At 43.7% G+C, this 19,758-nt stretch overlaps 1 protein-coding gene across 8 annotated transcripts in view; it reads right to left on the bottom strand.

Annotated features, from left to right (window-relative positions):
- Positions 1-4,404: 4,404 nt before the first annotated feature.
- usp25 (ubiquitin specific peptidase 25) overlaps positions 4,405-19,758 on the bottom strand; it is a 31,148-nt gene continuing 15,794 nt past the window's right edge. For 4 of the 8 annotated variants that reach the window (XM_020048445.3, XM_010870672.4, XM_010870674.4 and 1 more), the window contains exons 9-26: positions 19,383-19,456; positions 18,630-18,784; positions 17,959-18,086; positions 17,575-17,670; positions 17,292-17,456; positions 16,826-17,037; positions 16,594-16,664; positions 13,627-13,855; positions 13,277-13,516; positions 11,416-11,558; positions 11,053-11,238; positions 9,998-10,093; positions 9,373-9,551; positions 8,678-8,756; positions 8,299-8,378; positions 7,763-7,886; positions 6,309-6,501; positions 4,405-5,638 (exon numbers count right to left, since the gene is read on the bottom strand). In XM_020048445.3, coding sequence (XP_019904004.2) covers positions 5,466-5,638; positions 6,309-6,501; positions 7,763-7,886; positions 8,299-8,378; positions 8,678-8,756; positions 9,373-9,551; positions 9,998-10,093; positions 11,053-11,238; positions 11,416-11,558; positions 13,277-13,516; positions 13,627-13,855; positions 16,594-16,664; positions 16,826-17,037; positions 17,292-17,456; positions 17,575-17,670; positions 17,959-18,086; positions 18,630-18,784; positions 19,383-19,456 — 2,623 coding nt within the window. In that variant the 3' untranslated portion in view covers positions 4,405-5,465. The other 4 variants (XM_010870676.4, XM_010870677.4, XM_010870673.4 and 1 more) reach the window with 3 other exon arrangements.

The following is a 19,758-nucleotide window of genomic DNA, read 5'->3' as shown; positions in this document are numbered from 1 at the left end:
GGCTATGAGAATGCCTCTCAGCAGAAGCGATTTGGAGACTGGTCAGGATTCAGAAAAGGAGAAGCACAGCAAAATACAAATTGCTAATTGAAGAAAACCTGAACCAGAGCAGACAGCACACAGACTGGAGTGAAGATTCAACTTCCATGTGACCGGATGACCAGAACCACACAGCCAAGACAGCGATGGAGTGGTTTTAGGAGAAGTCTGTGAATGTCTATGAGTGGTCCAGCCAAAGCCTGGACCTGAACCCCACTGAACATTTGTGGGGAGACCTGTAGGTTGAAATTAACCCACACTCCCCATCCAATCTTAAAGAGCTTGAGAGGATCTACAAGGTCAAAAACTGTCAATATAGGTGTGCAATGCTGGTAGAAGCATATCCTATTTTTAAGTGTCGTTGGGTCATTGAAAAGCGCTATATAAATATAATGCATTATTATTATTACATATCCAAGACTCAAAGCTGTGATCACTGCCAAAGGCTTTTCTGAATTCATGTAATATTTCAGTTTTCATTTCTCCAAAAACCTATATCAATAAAATGTTTTTGCTTTGTCATTGTGAGGTATTGCGTGCAGATCGATGGCAAAGACAATGTAATCAATTGTAAATTAAGTCTATCACACAGAAACTTATAGAGAATGCACGATAGGCTCCTAATACAGACAACAGTAAATCACCAGATAAGTTTGATTGTAATGAGCGCTTGGCTGAGAGTAGTCTGATAATCCTAAATATTGTGTATTTTGAGCATCAAAACAATAATATCTGTGATACATGCGGAAATAAGATGAATTACTTACACTGGGTCTCAACAACAAACACATGCCACCGCTTTGGACCAATCTAGTAGGTTATTGTTTGAGACAAACAGCTTGCATCTGCACCACATAACTGTATAGGGTCCTATGACAACGGTAACTGCAAATCAGAGCCAGATAAGGAGCTCATTGATTTTGAGACATGAGAATCCACCTTGGGCCAGGGATGAAATAGCGTGTCAGATGTCAAAGGACGGCCAGACAGTCAGATTAATTTCCATGGTAACCGCTCTCTTATCAAAGCATGGCAGTCACCAATGGATAGAAGTCATTTTTAAGAAAATCATTTTGTCTGGCCCCTTTGAAATCCAGACTCATTTTTTAAAGGACCCAGACGGAATTGAATGGAATAATTCACTGAGAGTGACTGATGCTTCCGTTAAACTAAGAGGTTATGCAAGGATACTCTTTCAGGCAGTCTGCTGAATTACAAATGGTCCATTTAAATGTTGTTCTTTTTATATTTTATTTTAAAAACAAACTAAAAATATTTTGATGATAACAGTATTCATTATAAAAATTTGTAAGAACAAATGCTGAAATATATTGCTTAAGTAGTTAAACCCACATCCCCATATAGGACAGCGTTATATTCTTATAAAAGCTCTTATCATAAATGATCAGTGCACCATTACGCCACTCCTATCCCCTGAACTCTGTAGCTCTTTCAAAGTGATTGTAGGTCTCTGTGGTGTTTCTTTCTTAATTCTTGTTTTAGTTAAGGATGGTATTTTGCTGACAGTTCTTGTGTGATGTGATGTAGCTTCCACTCGATTACTGATACAACTGTGCATAATGGAATATCCAAACTTATATTATTTTGTACCCTTTTTCTAGTCTATGCATTTTTATTAATCTCTAACATGCTCAGTGGTCTTCATAACCTTTAAAAGTAGGGCACATACAGTTCGGTCCAGAAAGAATTGGGCACTGACATAAGTTTTGGTATTTTGGCTATTTACCTAAATATATTCAAGTTACAGTTGAAAAATTTATATGGGCTTAAAGTGCAGTTGCTCAGCTTTAATTTGAACTATTCACAGGGTTTAGGAATTGTAGCCCCTTCATTTTCAAGGGACCAAAAGTAATTGTACAGTTTACTTGAAAGCTGTTTCATGGACAGATATGGGCTATTCCTTTGTTATTTCTTCATCAGTTAAGCAGGTAAAAGGTCTGGAGTTCCAGGTATGGCATTCACATTTGCTGTGGACCCAGAACATGTGGTCAAAGGAGCTCTCAATGAATGTGAAACAGGCCAGCCTTAGGCTGCAAAAATAAATCCATCAGAGAGATTGCAGGAACAGTTTGGTACAGTTGTAGATGATCATAGGATCCTTTCCATGGTAAAGAAAAACCCTTCCCAACATCCAGCCAAGTGAAGAACACTCTCCAGGAGGTATGTATATCATTATCCAAGTCTAACATAAAGAGAAGACTTTACAAGAGCAAATGCAGAGGGTTCACCACAAGGGGCAGACCATTCATAAAGCCTCAAGAATAGAAAGACTTCAAAAAAAAAAAAAAGCCAGTCCAGTTCTGAAAGAGCATTCTTTGAACAGATGAAACTAAGATCAACCTGTACCAGAATGATGGGAAGAAAAGGTTTTGGAGAAGGTTTATGATCCAAAGCACATCACATCATCTGTAAAACATGGTGGAGGCAGTGTGATGGTATGGTCATGCATGGCTTCCAATGGCAATGGGTCACTAGTGTTTATCGGTGATGTGACAGGAGATGGAAGCAGCCGAATGAATTCTGAAACATATACGGATATATTCAGCCAAATCCAGCAAAGTTGATTGGACGGCGCTTCACTTTACAGATGGACAATGACCCAAAACATACTGCGAAGGCAACCCAGGAGTTTAAGGCAAAGAAGTGGAATATTCTGCAATGGCAGAGTCAATCACCTGATCTCAACCCGATCGAGCATGCATTTCACTTGCTGAAGACAACTTAAAGCAGAAAGACACACAAACATCTGAAGACAGCTGCAGTAAAGGACTGGCAATGCATCACAAAGGAGGAAACCCAGCATTTGGTGGTCCATGCGTTCCAGTCTTCAAGCAGTCATTGCCTGCAAAGGATTCTCGAACAAGTATTAAAAATGTATATTTTATTTATTATTATGTTAATTTGACCAATTACATTTGAGCCTGTGAAATAAGGGGACTGTGTATAAAAATGGTTGCAATTCCGAAACGTTTCATGACATTTTTGTTCAACCCCTTGAATTAAAGCTGAAAGTCTGCACTTCAATTGCATCTTGGTTGTTTCATTTCAAATCAATTGTGGTGGCGTACAGAGCCAAAACAATGTAAATTGTGTCAGTGTCCAAATATTTCTGGAACTAACTGTATAAGATGTCTTTATCAGCTGAGTGACTTTGAACACCAAAGCAAATCTGAACATTGCTTGTGCGGTTGCATCCCTTCATGGCTAGTTTCACATGGAAAATTCTAGCGGGATAATTCAGAATGTCACAAATCTTATATTGTGTCAGAAAAGATTCCAGAAATCGCGAATTCAGTTTACTTGCGTAGACTCCAGTCCCCAGTCATCACCCCAATGGAGAATTGTTGGAATGTGATGGAACTGGCAGTTTCCAATGACACTCAATCCTGAACATTCAGTTTACTGGGTAGTTTGCACATTCCCCAGACCTTAACCCAACATACCTCTTTTGAGATGAGATTGAACTGTGTGTTGCCATTCAGTTATCAAGGACCAACATCCAAGTGGAGTGTTTCTGGCACCTCCATGCCCGAAGAATATAGGCAGGTCTGGAGGCATAGAAAGGTCCGTGGTACTACTCAGGTGCAGGTTATAATCTGGCTAGTGTGTGGTTTGGGCTTGTCGAACAAAACTGTTTGATTTGGCAAACATTTATAGCATGCTTCTTCATACTATGTTCAGTTTACTGCAGTTAATGCTAGTGTTTTGTCTGCATTAAGGGCATGGTCTTTTTTCATGCAACATTTACTGAGGCTTAAAGTGGATTTGGTTAAAACTGTACATTTGTTCTGTCTGAATGAGCTGTTTTAGTTAAACACATGCTGTTTTGTTTGTAGGCACTTTGCAAGTACTATATTTTACAATCTAAGCTACCGGTGTATAGCTAGCACATTAAATAGATATCTCATGACTAAGATTGCAGTTTCACACAAGGCTGACATAATCCATGTGAGGAATGAAACTGGTGTCATCCCTGACTGCACGGTTCCAGTTTGTGCCATCTCATCTGTACTTTCCAAATTGTAAGAAAGGTGAAACAAATTGTTCTCTTGTTCAGGCAATGAAGGACATTGGTTCCCACCACCAAAAAACATTAGCAACCTGCCTTCTAATTTCCATGAATATGCAACTGATAATCTGTTCTGAACTTGGTGCTTCGCCAGATTTCTGATGTGTGTAAGTTACCCAAAGACAAAACAAAATGGCTGAAAAAACTGTGTATCCAAAAACAAAATCAGAGATACATAGAGTTCACAGTGGTGAAATAAACGTTTGCATAACTATAGGAATAAAATAAACTGGTGTTTAGTGTTCTTGCAAAAATAAATTGGACGGACAAAGGAGAACTATGTATTTGGCCTAAAAGGGCCATAAATAAAATGTATTCTCTCAATTTATTAACAAGCCACAGAGTGTCCATGGCTGTCTACCACAGCACTGAAAACTTCTCATTCTGGTGCCGTCCACAGGGCCCATTAGACCCACTTGAGCAACTTAAAGCTGTTGATAAATCTTAAGATTCTCAAATCGTAGCTTCCTTTAGAAAAACTAAACAAAAACATGATAATACTGTACCAAATTGGTGGCAGGGCAGCGGGGCAATCCTCCTTGCGCAGAAAAGGGATGCTTTAAAGGAGAATTTCAATTTTAGAGCTTATATAAAAAATGCTTGTTTGAAATGAGATGGTCCTTCTCAAAGCCATTTCCACTCATATGTCATTAAGAATATTACATAGGCAGGTGTGCCTACATCCCAAAACAAATGTATAAATTGTTTTAAAAAAAAAAAAAAGAAAATAACTTTTTAATTGAAATTTTGGACACACATGCATCCTTGATGAAAGTTGACTATCAGTGAGAGGAGGACATTATTCCACTAGTCTACTTATGAACTGACATTTCAACCACTTACCGGATTTTGTGACATAGAGGATTTAGGATACAATTTTACTAAATGGAAAACACCATACAGTACTTTCAGGGTGAGGAACCACCTGTCATCAAATTGTAAAATATTGAAATTCTCCTTTAAGAAAGGGGAGGGGGCATAAACCGAACACAACAGTAAATAACTCAACGAACTCAACCTCGTTTAACAAAGCTTGGAGCAGCATGCGCTGGATTTCAATCACTACAAAATCTTGGTTTGTTCTAATTCCCCTGCTCTTCTTTTTCCTTCCTCAACAGTCTGTTCATTCATTAATTTCTCTGTTGCAATTTCGCTTTAAAAATATAATTGAATATTATTATATAATGATAAAACCTATAGCAGCAAAAGAGAAATAGAGGAGTAACAGCTATAGTGAGCGACCCCTGGTTTATAAGGAAGGCATGGGTTAAAAGAGAGGTCCATGAGCAAGTGCCCTGGGGGTTGTATTGGGCCATGGGGCTGCTGCCCCCTCAGCTCATCTCCCATCTGCAGGCACCCGGCTCAGGGAGGCCATGACACGGCTGTAGCGCTCAACCAGCTCCAAGGTGGAGTAGGTGGGTAGCTTGGGAGGGTCGTGGAAGCTTTTGATCTCAGTCGAGCAGTCAAGTAACTTCGGGAGGAAATCTGTCAGCTTTTCCTGCAAATTGGCTGCAGTAGGAGAGAACAATGACAAAGAGAGAACAGAGAAAAAACAGACAGGTTGAGTGTCTCCAGAATCCCATCCAGTTAGCAAACAGATGTCATATGGCAAATATTTTCACTGTGATAAAAATACATGCTCTTGGTAAGCATGCTCCTCTAGGAAAACACAGAAATAAGAGGACTTGGTTGGTTGTAGTTCTAAGATGCTATCGGGTAACATTTTCTGAAACCAAATCTAACTTTTCCAAGAGTATAGGGTAGAACTGAACCACTTTCTCAAAACAAAACATTTGAGTGAAATTCTGCCAATACAAAGTAGATATACCCCTGATGGGGGTAGGCTTGCTTTGTCTGGCTGCTAATATCAATTCATTTAACAATGTCCCTTCCACATTTAACTTGAGCAGAAGAACAACTAAACATCCAGCACACCACAAATGCCCACTCTCAGGGTTCAGTTCCTGTTTTCACAATAGCGTTCCAACACAACCCGTACTGTGCAGCCTCATACATGTTCTATAAACATTCCAGCAACTAAGGAGGCTTCATAGTTACTCCAGCAAAGTACTGGGATGGCTAAGCAGTGGACACTCTTCGCTCCCTGTCAATAGGATTTTCATGGATATTTTTGAAGTTTAGGCCAAGGGATCTTTGAAAAACGGGCTGACAAACTCACGCTCCATCTCCTGTCCCAGGTAGGAGCACCAGCGGTTCCTCATGTCCTCCACAGCCAGCAGGTCCTTCTCAGTGTCGTGGACCAGCAGTAGCGGGATGCATGGCACCACCAGCTCGTTCATAATGCTCAGCCCTTTGCTCACCTCCGGCTCCTCGCCAGACTCAAACATCCCAGCCGCATTGTCATTCAGTTTCTAAAAGACAAAGATGTATGGCAGGTCACTTGGCTGGGGATTAGCTTCAAGCATTAACAAACATACTAGTATTAGCTGCTCTGTCAAAAACAAGATTCACGGGACAGCCCATTTTCATTTTCTTATATTGCTGTATGCATTTACGTTAGAGACTGTGTCTGTGTGAAGAGCGGCAGACCAGGTAAGACAGGCGTTTAGCATTTTCTCTACCACTCCTCCATCTCCTTGTCATTATCTTTGTGGAGTAGTCCTCTATTCACTCACATACATTGTCAATGTTAGAGGACGTTCTCTAGTCCTGTGATACTGACCTGGTCAATGACGTACTCGATGATGCAAACAGAGACTCGGCTCTGTTCCCCTTAGCTAAGCCCTGCTCTGCTGCTGACGCAGACAAACTCCCTGACCTTAGCTGTCAAAAAAAATGCCTTACACAGGCGGCCATTTCGGAATCAGAGGGGCTAGGTGGTGATTCATGAAACAACCCAGTACAATAAATGTAAGCAGGGTTTTCAATTACAGCAGAGCAGAAGGTAGACAGCAGGGCTGGAGAGTGTCTGGAGCAGGGAGCCAGGGTTTCTGTCTGGCTAGCGATCTGAGATGGCGGCTCTAACTCTAGCAGAGCCCTGACCAATGATAAAAGCTGAGGTTAACTCAGGACACGACTGTGTCTCACAGTAATGTGTTTACACTAGCTGGGCCTCCTGCTTCCTATTCCCACTCGGATGATTACATTAGAAGCACAATGCAGGTGTAAGGTTACTGAGTGCAGGAGCAACAACAGGGCCCGCTGAGGAGTCACAGGTTTCCTCTCTTTCTCTCTCTGTTCAGACAAGACCAGTCACAGCCTGATCAGACCAACCAGTGAATTGTTTCATCTAAGGCTCAGAATACAGAACCAGATCAAAGCTCAGAGATAGGGTGGGGGGGGGGGGGTGTGGTCTGATCAGAAAATTTAAAGAATTTGATGTTTCACCAAACAAAGAGCATCTGTTGAGAAAGGTTCTGTGGGAATCTCTATGGGCAATAAAGAAAGCAAAGAAAGCAACAAGCCTTTCACCGATCCTTTAGGCTTCTACTTCTGCTCTTTAAAACCGTTCCTCCAACAGTTTTACATACCAAATGCCAAATCGGCGGTATCACGGACAAACCTCACCATATCTAAAAAGGACTAATAAAACAAGGTCAACTGACAGACTGCAGATGTTCAATGGTTTTTGTTTAGTTGATTTTGAGCAATGTCAGAAGATGCATGACTCACCAGTAGGCACTCTCTGCGGTAGTGACCAATGAGCTCTTCATCATGACCTCGGTACAGCCCTTTGACCAACAGCTCTCTGTTGTACTGATACGAGTAGATCAGGTACATCAAGGCCTCTACAAAACTAGACAGATTTACAGGAAAGTCAGACAGTAACATCACTGTGAAACAAACTTAAAGAAAGACAGATCTTAATCAGATTTAACTGTGTCTACAGGGGAAAGTAACAGGAACAGTCATGAGTTTTTGGACAGAGGTTATTTGATATGTATGCACTGAAGGGAGAAACTGAGGAAATAACATAATACAACAACAACAACCATCTTGATCTATGCCAGACTGACTGGGCTCCAGATAGAAGTATGGGTGTTAAGGGATCTGCTGCCTTCTGGAGGTGACTTCTGGAAGAACACATGCTTCAAAAAGCCACACTATCAGGTACTTCTGAAATTAAGCACATTGTGCTTGTGTGTTTACTGTGAGATATTGAAAATGGAAAAAGAAAAACGAGCAGTCCAGGCAATAGGCAGTCTCACCTTTTCTTCTGGAACAGCTCCAAGCCTATCATCAGAAAGATTGTCGTTTCGCGGAAATTCCTGTAGTCCTGATGCCACATCTGAGAATATGGCAAGGAACAAAGTTCACGAGAAAGAGCATTACAAGATATTAAGGACGGATGTAGAACACTTAAACCAACCGCTTACTAGTACATAAAAGCTTAATTACATTGGTGTTGTTTTGCATTGGATTATCCATGGCAGAGGTTACTGGGGTCAGTAACAATTCAGAGATTGCAACGATCTAAACCTTATAAAAGAATGTGTATCCAGTTGCAGTTCAACAGTAAAAATGGATCCAAGGCGTTTCAGACTAAACATTGTACACCATTCAAAACCAGTGTTGCAGCCTACACACCTCATACTCCTCCATGTTGACCTCCTCTGGTTTAATGAGGTCTAGCTTGGCGCGGGCCACCTTCATAATGCTCTTACACCTGAGGGAGAGAGTAAAGCAAGAGGAGAGTGATGTTAGAGCAGCTTGGCGGTAATATGAGTCATGCTGGTAAGGTATTAGCAACTCCAGGAGATGAAACAGTACAAGGTGGCCCCAGGGCCACGACACACAGGCCCCATGAGTCATGGCTCACTGCTGAGAAACACCACTACTGAACCGCATGCTTCTACTCGCCAGAGCTTCTTATTGAGGCCACATGCAACACAGAAATGTAATCGCACCGCTCAGAATAAAGAATCAATTCACTTGTGAATATGGATTACAGCTACCATTTCAGTTTGTAGAAGACAACTTTGAGATATGAGTAAAGAGAACAGACACAGAGTCATAGTAGCTGGATATATCCCAACCAGGATATATTTTATACTGATGCCAAATACACATTATTTTGAACTCGTAGTTCAAGTTCTGGAAGGCTGTGCTACGGGAAACGCAGCAGGTCGTTTCAGGTCACATAACACATTGAAAGGCTTTGCTACCCTCTGCTGGTGGATTCAGAAAGATCCTGAGCGTGGTGTTGTCCTTGTATATCAAAGAAAAAGACAGACATCATTACAAACAGAAGTTGTAGAAAACACCGCTGAGGCGTGGCATACCGTTCGTCGAAGCCCAGGTTACGGTCGGCAAACTGCATGAGCAGGGTTCTCTCGAGGATCTTTTTGGGGGCCTGATTCTGGATGAAGTAGACAATGACGTGCTGCAAACGGTAGTCGTTCTCCAGGGCGGTGTCCTCCTGGGCAAACCTCAACAGTCGCGTGTACTCCACCTTAATTGCCTGACACACACACACAAACACACACACACACACACACACACACACACACACACCCCTCAATGGCCTTCGCAAGTTCTGTTGTTTTTGGGGCCTGTCAGAGCGTAGGCCAAGAATAAAACCATCTGCAGCATTGTCTTCCACCTAAGAATCAAGATCATCCCCCTCACAGTCATCGTTGACAAAACTCAAAGATCGGTCTCAAGTTCTCTTTGCTCGAATTAACATTACTCTCTGGGTGACACCAAGTCTCATGTGTAGATGATGCTTTTGACAAAATAAAATAAAAAAAACACCTCAAAAAGAGTAGACAGAACCAAGGAACACATGGTGGAAATGGAACTAGATGGGAGGAGGGTAGTCGGGAGGCATGCTGTGGGAGTAGGGCACGAGGGGAGGAGTGAATGACATCGGGAGACAGACACAGGAGAGACGAGGTGAGGATGTACCTTGAAGAAGGCCGCTTCAGGCCCGAGCTTTTCAAAAACAGTCCTTGCTTTGCCAATGGACATTATAATACCCTGCATGTTGGGAGTCATCATGGCCTGTAGTACCCAAGGAGGGGAAGCATGTTATAACAGGAGGAATAGACGGCCTCAGAACGGTTAGCCCAGCAAGCAACTCAAACCAATACACCTGTCTAGTACAGCACTACGGGGTCTGTCCTGGACCATGCCATTCCCATCAAGAGCGTGACGCACAGCACTCAGCAGCCCATGCGTAGGTCAGTCAGTCTACTGTTGCGAGGCACACACTGCCCAGTGAACCACTGTCTGTGGGAAAGGTTGCTCTGTAACCTATGAAACAACAGCCCGAAAAGGCAGTCCCACTGTGGCACAGCCTGCAGACAATCCTATGGGTTTATCTGAGTGGATGAGAATAAACCAACACTGATTCTACTACAGTAGTCTGACAAGAACATTATTCGCCAGAGGACTTCGTAAACGCCAGACCAAGCAAAGGTGAATGATTTATTGACAGGAGTTAGACGATGCAGATGCATTGTGCTTGTAATTGAGCCGAAACCGTTGTTTTACAATGATGGATATCTACATCTAAAAAAGGATGTTAGAAGCAGTTAAATCACAATCGTTTTCACATTTACTGCTGATGCAATCTATTTCTCAGCAACAAAAAGAAACACTCCGGAAAGTAGTTATGTGAAGATCATATCCAAATATTTCCATTAGGAAGACAAGGTTTCTAATGTGTGGAGCGCTCCTGTGGCAAGATGCAGGTGAACGTGACAGTGAGACTCTTTTCACACAAGATGTTTTCAAAGCTAGCCTGAGGCTAGTTTCATCTTCTAGGTTTGCGGCTTGGTAGAAAATGCAAAGGTGAGAAACTTGCCCTGCGCTGACCATGACTGGTTAAACAGTTTGCTCTGAATTAAGTGTGAACACATGGAGCCGAGACAACATCCTCATCCTAATCACCAAACAGGCAAGAGGCTTTTAGCACACCAAAGAAGCTTCAACTGAGTGGGCGGAGTGGTGAGTGCTACCTCGTCGTCATACCCCCCCACCTCTGACTCGATGACAAAGGTTCCCACCTGGGGGATGGCCACCTCTACCGTACGGTGGGAAGGGGGCTCATCCTCCACGGGGGGGTCAGGGTTAGAAGGAGGGGCAAGGGGGGTTTCAGGGTTCACCTCAGGCTGGGGGGGTGGGGAGAGAGTCTCCCCACTGGACTGTAGAGCGAGAGACAATCAGGAAAGAGGGAAAGGCATGGAGGCACAGTTAAAGAGAAAGAGAAACAAAGACATGGGTTGTAAGGAAACCTAAACTTGGCTTGTGTGGTAGGCCTACAGGTCAAGTGAGCTTCAAAGGAGTGTGTGTGTGTGTGTGTGTGTGATGTATGGTCTTACTGCACTAAGCAACCCCTCAGGGCTCCTCTCCTCTTGCTGCTCGGCAACAGCCTTGGAAATGGCCCTCTCCGTGTCCTCCTGCAGGTGCTTGGAGTCATCTGTGGGGGATGGCTGCTCCATGTACTCCGGATCCGGCAGTGGAACTGGAGGAATTACACGCCGTCAAATATGAACCAACACAGCAGTGGAACTGGAGGAATTACACGCCATCAAACATGAACCAACACAGCAGTGGAACTGGAGGAATTACACGCCATCAAACATGAACCAACACAGCAGTGGAACTGGAGGAATTACACGCCGACAAAACGTGAACCAACACAGCAGTGGAAGCATGTGGAAGCGTGGAAATGCCATGAGTCTCCTATCTGACTAATACAGTGGGGAGAACAACTATTTGATACACTGCCGATTTTGCAGGTTTTCCTACAGACCTGTTAGCTCTCCTGTTCTCCACTCATTACCTGTATAAAAGACACCTGTCCACACACTCAAACAGTCAAACAGACTCCAACCTCTCCACAATGGCCAAGTCCAGAGAGCTGTGTTAGGACATCAGGGATAAAATTGTAGACCTGCACAAGGCTGGGATGGGCTACAGGACAATAAGCAAGCAGCTTGGTGAGAAGGCAACAACCGTTGGCGCAATTATTAGAAAATGGAAGAAGTTCAAGATGACAGTCAATCTCCCTTGGTCTGGGGTTCCATGCAAGATCTCACCTCGTGGGGCATCAATGATCATGAGGAAGGTGAGTGATCAGCCCAGAACTACATGGGAGGACCTGGTCAATGACCTGAAGAGAGCTGGGACCACAGTTTCAAAGAAAACCATTAGTAACACACTATGCCGTCATGGATTAAAATCCTGCAGCACACGCAAGGTCCCCCTGCTCAAGCCAGCGCATGTCCAGGCCCGTCTGAAGTTTGCCAATGACCAACTGGATGATCCAAAGGAGGAATGGGAGAAGGTCATGTGGTCTGATGAGACAAAAATAGAGCTCTTTGGTCTAAACTCCACTCGCCATGTTTGGAGGAAGAAGAAGGATGAGTACAACCCCAAGAACACCATCCCAACCGTGAAGCATGGAGGTGGAAACATCATTCTTTGGGGATGCTTTTCTGCAAAGGGGACAGGACAACTGCACCGTATTGAGGGAAGGATGGATGGGGCCATGTATCGCGAGATCTTGGCCAACAACCTCTTTCCCTCAGTAAGAGCATTGAAGATGGGTCGTGGATGGGTCTTCCAGCTTGACAACGACCCGAAACACACAGCCAGGGCAACTAAGGAGTGGCTCCGTAAGATGCATCTCAAGGTCCTGGAGTGGCCTAGCCAGTCTACAGACCTGAACCCAATAGAAAATCTTTGGAGGGAGCTGAATGTCCGTATTGCCCAGCAACAGCCCTGAAACCTGAAGGATCTGGAGAAGGTCTGTATGGAGGAGTGGGCCAAAATCCCTGCTGCAGTGTGTGCAAACCTGGTCAAGAACTACAGGAAACGTATGATCTCTGTAATTGCAAACAAAGATTTCTTTACCAAATATTAAGTTCTGCTTTTCTGATGTATCAAATACTTATGTCATCCAATAAAACGCTAATTAATGACTTAAAAATCATACAATGTGATTTTCTGGATTTTTGTTTTATATTCCGTCACTCAGAATACCTATGATAAAAATTACAGACTTCCACATGCTTTGTAAATACTTGTTCTCCCCACTGTAAATGTTCACGATATTGTGGGAATCGGAACCGTGGCCAAACAGTGCCGCCCTGGAAACGTTCTTTCTGTACGTACAGCAACTCCGCCCCGCCCAGCCCAGTGGTGTTCCAACAGTCTAGGAGACCCTTGACCCCTCACCTGAGTTGTTTGGTGAACCGGGGTCCGTGTTCATTGCCTGAGGGGACTTCATTGCTGCGGACGTCTCGGCGGCTGCAGCCAAGGCCAGCTTCTCCTGCTGGGCCTTGCGTGCTTGCAGGGTGTCCCACTCCTCCACCTCCTTGTCAAACAGGCCGTTGTCCTCTGTCACATAAGCCTTCAGGTCAGGAGGGAGTTTATCCAGACCACTCAACATCTGTCCGGTCTCCTTATCAAATTCCTCTGCACAGTCACAGGAAGAAACAGGTTAGACTGTAGACCGATACGCGCACACGCACACGCACACGCAAGAGGGACAACACAAAGCTACGGAACCCTCCTGCTGCATCTACCTTCTATGAGGAAGGGCTTCTTGTCGTTGATGTACATGAGGCAGTAGGCACTAGCGTTGCGGTAACCTCCGAAGGAGTCCCTGACCAGCTCCTCCCAGGAGGACTTGGTGACCGAGATGTCGTTGTACTTCATCCAGCGGTGCTGGTGTGGGTCGTAGATGTAGGCCCAGTAGTGGCCCGCATTGGCCTGGCCCTCATGCACCAGCACCGCATGTAACCTGTACGGAACCTGGGAGACGGGCACGGAAAATACCCGCTCTCAAATCAAGACCACAGTCCAGGTATTGAAAACAAAGGACGCACACACACACACACACGCCAAGCTATTTTAGAAAATGGGAGTAAACAAGCGAGATGTTTTTTTCATTGCACTGGTTTCCCTTAAATGTTTTGCCCCATGTGAAGATAGTGTGTAAAGTAGTGTGGCGAAGAGACACAAAGCAGGTCTCTCTCCAAAATGTGCGCTAACCTCCAAATTCACATTTGTATCAATTGTTTGCCCTTTAATTGTTAGTTTCGAAACATGAGTACTGCCCCCACCCGCTTCAACCTTTTTCACGCTGTGTTACAAACTGAGTGAAATGGGTTTAATTGTGCTTTTTGTGATCTAGAGGAATGTAGATGTGAAAATACATCCGCACACATAACGATACAGTTGTCCCTCTGAATGGAGCTATACCAAAAGGCTGTGGTTTTATAAAACATTAACAAAGTTCAACTGTGCAAAGGATGAAAGCTTAGGGTGGATCAACCACATTGTTCTGACGCAAAACAAATAAAAGTACTGAATACAACAATATAACAACCCAAAACATGAACTATATATGCAACAAGGCACTAAACTAACACTGTAAAAGAACAAAGAAATTTGGAAGGTAGGCAGGTAGGCATGACATTTTTTTGCACAATCTCAGGCTGCAAAGCTTTTAAAGACTTAGCCAAGCAGACTCAGTGATTTAAACGCTGTCAAAGGAGTTTCTAACAGGTCCTGACATGTAGTGTATCCAATTGAATCCAATCATTTTTCATTGCTCTTTTCTTGCAAAATGGAGGTTATTTTTTCAAAACAAATCAGACTTTGTAACACAATAAAACGAACAAAAAGTCTTAGTTGGGTGAACATACACTGGTGTATATAACATTATGACCACCTGCCTAATATTGTGTAGGTCACCCCTTTTACCGCCAAAACAGCCCTGACCCATCGAGGCATGGACTCCACTAGACCTCTGAAGGTGTGCTGAGATATCTGGCTCCAAGACGTTTGCAGCAGATCCTTAAAGTCCTGAAAGTTGTGTGGTGGAGCCACCATGGATTGGACATATTTGTCCAGCAAATCCCACAGATGCTCGATTGGATTGAGATCTGGATTGAGAACACCTTGAACTTGTTGTGTTCTTCAATCCATTCCTGAACCCATTTTTGCTTTGTGGCAGGGCGCATTATCCAGCTGAAAGAGGACAATGCCATCAGGGAATACCGTTGCCATGAAAGGGTGCACATGGTCTGCAACAATGCTTAGGTAGGTGGTATGTGTCAAATGGACATCCTCATGAATGACAGGACCCAAGGTTTCCCAGCAGAACATTGCCCTAAGCATCACACTGCCTCCTCTGGCTTGCCTCTTTCCCATAATGCATCCTGGTACCATGTGTTCTCCAGGTAAGTGACACACACGCACCGGGTCAGTGATGTGAATGAAAACGTGATCAGACCAGGCCACCATCTTCCACTGCTCCATGGTCCAGTTCTAATGCTCACATGCCCATTGTAGGCACTTTCGGCAGTGGACATGGGTCAGCATGGGCACTCTGACTGGTCCGCGGCTAAGCAGCCCCTTATTTGTTGGATCGGATCACATGGGCAAGCCTTGCTCCCCACGTGCATCAACGAGCCTTGGCTGCCCATGACCCTGTCACCAGTTCACCACTTTTCCTTCCTTGGACCACTTTTGACAGGTACTGACCACTGCAGACCGGGAACACCCCACAAAGACTGCAGTTTTGGACATGCTCTGACCCAGTCGTCTAGCCATCATCAAAGTCGCTCAGATCAATTTCACTGCTTCTAACACAACTTTGAGGACAGGATGTTCACTTGCTGCTTAATATATCCCACCTACTGACAGGTGCCATGATAACGAGATCATTAGTGTTATTCACTTGTCAGTGGTCACAATGTTATGGCTGATCAGTGTATATGCAATCCACAATGCCTGCTATTAACCCCCATCCCCTTACACAAATGTAGTGCACATTTGGGGAAATCTAAATAGTATTTTTATGTCTTAACTCACCACCATCAATAAGCAGAAGAGCTTCTAAGTGTCTTGTTTTACCTCAACCACCAAACTTAGTCTGTCATTATCCATGGAAGCAAAAACAACCTTTCCAGCCCTCTCACCCCCCCATAACCGCTGACCATAAATCAGGTTAGATTGGATTTACTGCTTCTCCACACAAATACAGTTGTGTGTATCTAGGGGTCAGTGGGAAACGTAGAGCCCAGAATAGTGGACAGAACTTTGTTGCAGACAGGCAGAGTAAAGAAATGATGGGGTTTGACTGAACATTAGACTAACCGCCAAGTGTCATGTGCCAGCCATACTGTTATTAGTTGGCTTTGTGCATTTTTGCTTGGTTGGCAATATAGAAGGGACTTGCATTGGTATCTGTGTTATTTAGTTACTTAGCCACCAATGGCTCACTTGTATCCAAATTGTCCATTAAGCAGAGGCAAGTGCATTCACATTCATTTCAATCATTTTCATTTAGTTATTTAAATGAACCATTAACGAGTCAGACATAGAAAAACATTATAATTTAGATGAAAAATATACATAAAAAACTATTACTGGTAAACAGATCATCAGATTTGGCACTTCACGTGAAGCAGGTTGCCGACCCCTGTCAATGTGTGGGATTTGTATGAAAGTATATTGTGAGATTTAGGCAGGAAATGTTTTACCTGCATCATGGACTTGTCAGAGTACATGAGTTCAATGGTTCTGTGGATTCTGGATATACTGCCCTGCAGATCTGGAGAAGCAAAAATCAACCAGTGATTACAATTCATGTATATGTGCCTGAAAGCACAGGACGGACCGAGTTAAACCCTCAAGGCCGATTAATACCAGAGTGGTAAGATACAGTGTAAGGTCAGGGGTGAGATGGGGTGAAATGTCTGGAGCCATACTTACCGCGGGTGTCGTTCTCCACCTCACTCCTCCAGCGGTGCAGGCAGCCCTCCAGCACCCGGAGCTCCTCGTCGGTGATGTGGCGCGGCGCTGGATGCATAGGCAGGTCAGGGGGCAGTCGGGACTGTGTGAAGGGCTTATGGATTGGAACCCTCTGCTGGGTCATGGGGGCCGATCCCTCTGGAGGGAGTGAGGAGGGCCCCTGTTCAGCTGTGCTGTAATGTCAGTGAATGGAAAGAAGTCAAAAATACAACACTGTTTCTGAATCCCACTCGTTCCACAGCTCAGTCAGACAGACTTGGGTGGTTTTGTTTTGCTTTGTAATTTCCTGCTGACCGTTGTCATAAACTGTACCTTGGAGCACCCATCATTGTCAATTCTATTCAAATGTACTTTGAGAGTCAAAAAAAACAACATCAAGTCCCGAGTCAGGAGTCAAGTGATGCATGCCTTGTGTTTCATGACTTGCCTTGAAGTGGGCAGTGGCTGCCCCATTGTTCCACCAGGAGGCGCTGATGTGTCAATGTCCTCCACAGGAGAGGTACATACTGGCTTACTAGAAGCAAACTCCATGGCGTACTGTAGGACATCTGCCAGAGGAAACCTCTTGGGGCCGGAGCCATAGCTCAAATACCTGTGGGGGTCAGAGGAATGTGGTAAAACCAGAAAATATATGGGATACAGATATGTGAAAAAAACAGCCCAAGAAAGTGAACATAAGTGTTTGTGGCAGACCAGCCAAGTGTATTTACCTCTCCAGACGCTGTTGGAGTAGAGTCAGGTGCTCTTTCAGTCTCCTTATCTCCTCCCGTTTAATCCTGGTGATTTCTCGGTTCCTATCCATATACCTGACAAAATAATCATCTCATAAATTCCTTGGACACCTATGAGATGGTTCCCAAAACCACAACCTGTTTCAGACTTGCATAATGACTACATAAATATGTTTTCCTAGAAAAGCAACCTTCACAAAGTTGGACATTGTAATATGTATATCATAGGAATGTATGGTTTGCTCTGTAAGCTTGCACAAAGGTCTTGTAGGTGTGAGATTCAAATTGATGCCAGTGGAGTTTGTATAAACTTGGAAAGTGAATATAATTTTATTTTGGTAATCCAGGAGGTGGACTATTTACCTGTCCATATATAACATGGAGGGGAACTCAAGCTTATTGTGGATCTTCTCAGGTCGCCCCAAGGCTTGGTTGAACTCAAATCTCGATAGTTCAAAAGTCAAGACAGGAGGGAGTTCGGTAAACCAGTGCTGAAAGGAAATCCAAAGCTGGCATTACAAATAGCTGCATTTTTCTGAGCCCATAAAGTCATTTGGTTTTCCATAAACAACATTATTTTTAATTGGGTCCTCAGAGGAATGAGTTGAAAATTAACTTATCTTTGTGGTAGTTTTGAGTAGCTTGTTTTGAAAGCATTACCATATGACTAACGCCTGTTCAAGTAAAATTGCTTGCCTTACATGATTTATGCAATTAAGTAACACCCATGTTCAAAAACCCACCCACCTAACCGGGTATAGTTCAGCTGTGATATGACGGGGAAAAGTAATTAGTTAGTCACAGCTGCTAGGCTGTAGGCCCAGGCTAAGCTAATCCAAGTCAGGGGTCAGGCAGGTTAGCAGGGTCAAGGAAAAGGTCAAAGCTCAACGGACAACAGTCAGAGTAAGTCAGTCCTCCCACGTTATTTTTGCACCTTTCCCGTTTAAAGTAGGCTTAATAGGGATTACAGTTAAATTACAAACCATTACAGTTAAATTAGATCCATTACAGTCTCAATGATCAGCAGCACTGACCTCCTGTCCAGACTTGGCAGAATTCTCTGCTGATGAGTGCAGGGACTCAATCTCCCCCTCAATCATGGCTGCCTCCAGGCACTCATGCAGATCCTTAAAGCCATTCACCTGAAGAGGGTACTGTCCAAACATCTCTGTGTTCTCAAACTTCTTTCCTATGAGGAGAGGAAACAGAAGCACAGACGTATGAACAACATGTCCAACACAGTTGTGGCTAATTACAAACACCTAATGGTAAGTTCTGGGATGTGTGTGTGTGTGTGTTTATATATATATGTGTGTGTGTGCCAGGGGAAAAAATTGGTCAAGTCTGAGTGAGAGCCAGGAGAGTCCCATTTCACATGTTTGAATAAGATTAGTCTTCTTTTTCTGCTCACTGCTCAAGGCACCTTTCCATTGGTTCCATTCCTCTAGGTAAGCAAAATAAAACCCAGAAAACAAATACTACATGAACCTAATAGTGGCAAACACATCCAATGTCAACACAGCACAGCCTTGCTAGCCCATGTTATGTCCATCAGCACTGAGTCAGTATAATATATCAATGTCCTCCAGGACGGACTGATGGATCTCTGCAGGAGCAAACATCTGTTTCATTGTAGCCCTAAAAGAGTTCACTTGAATGAAGTAGTCAAGTGCTTGATCCCGTAATTAGTGGACATGTTGATGTCGGTGTGCTGGCTTTGGAACACACCACAAGACTGTGGGTCCTGAGGGGAGGGCCATTTTAACATGTTTGCCTCCTTCTCTTACCTTCTAGAACCCCAACAGCCAGAAAGCGGCCATAGAACAGCTCCACCATCGGGTTTTTTGGCTTCTCGCCCTCTCTGGGAGACAAAAAGAAAAAAGTTCAGAGTCAAAACAAACACACTCACTGGGGTGAGTCACAGCGTGCACACATACAATGGAATGAATAGGCCGTTTTTGCCTGTAAGTCATGTGAATAAAACAACCTCCAAAAAATGCTGACAGAATTCACTAAGACTATGAAGCAAACTGAGAAAGAGAAGAGAGTTTGTTATAAAAAAATATATATTATGAGTTTATTACACAAGGATCAACTGTACTAGGTTGAGATTCTGGTCTCATTACATCTTGGTATGTGTCTGGTGCTATAGTCAGGTACAGC

Source organism: Esox lucius, chromosome 7, assembly GCF_011004845.1.
Source record: "Esox lucius isolate fEsoLuc1 chromosome 7, fEsoLuc1.pri, whole genome shotgun sequence".
NCBI classification, from domain to species: domain Eukaryota; kingdom Metazoa; phylum Chordata; class Actinopteri; order Esociformes; family Esocidae; genus Esox; species Esox lucius.
Note: the sequence above shows the minus strand (reverse complement) of the source record. Positions and strands in the feature narration are given on the sequence as shown.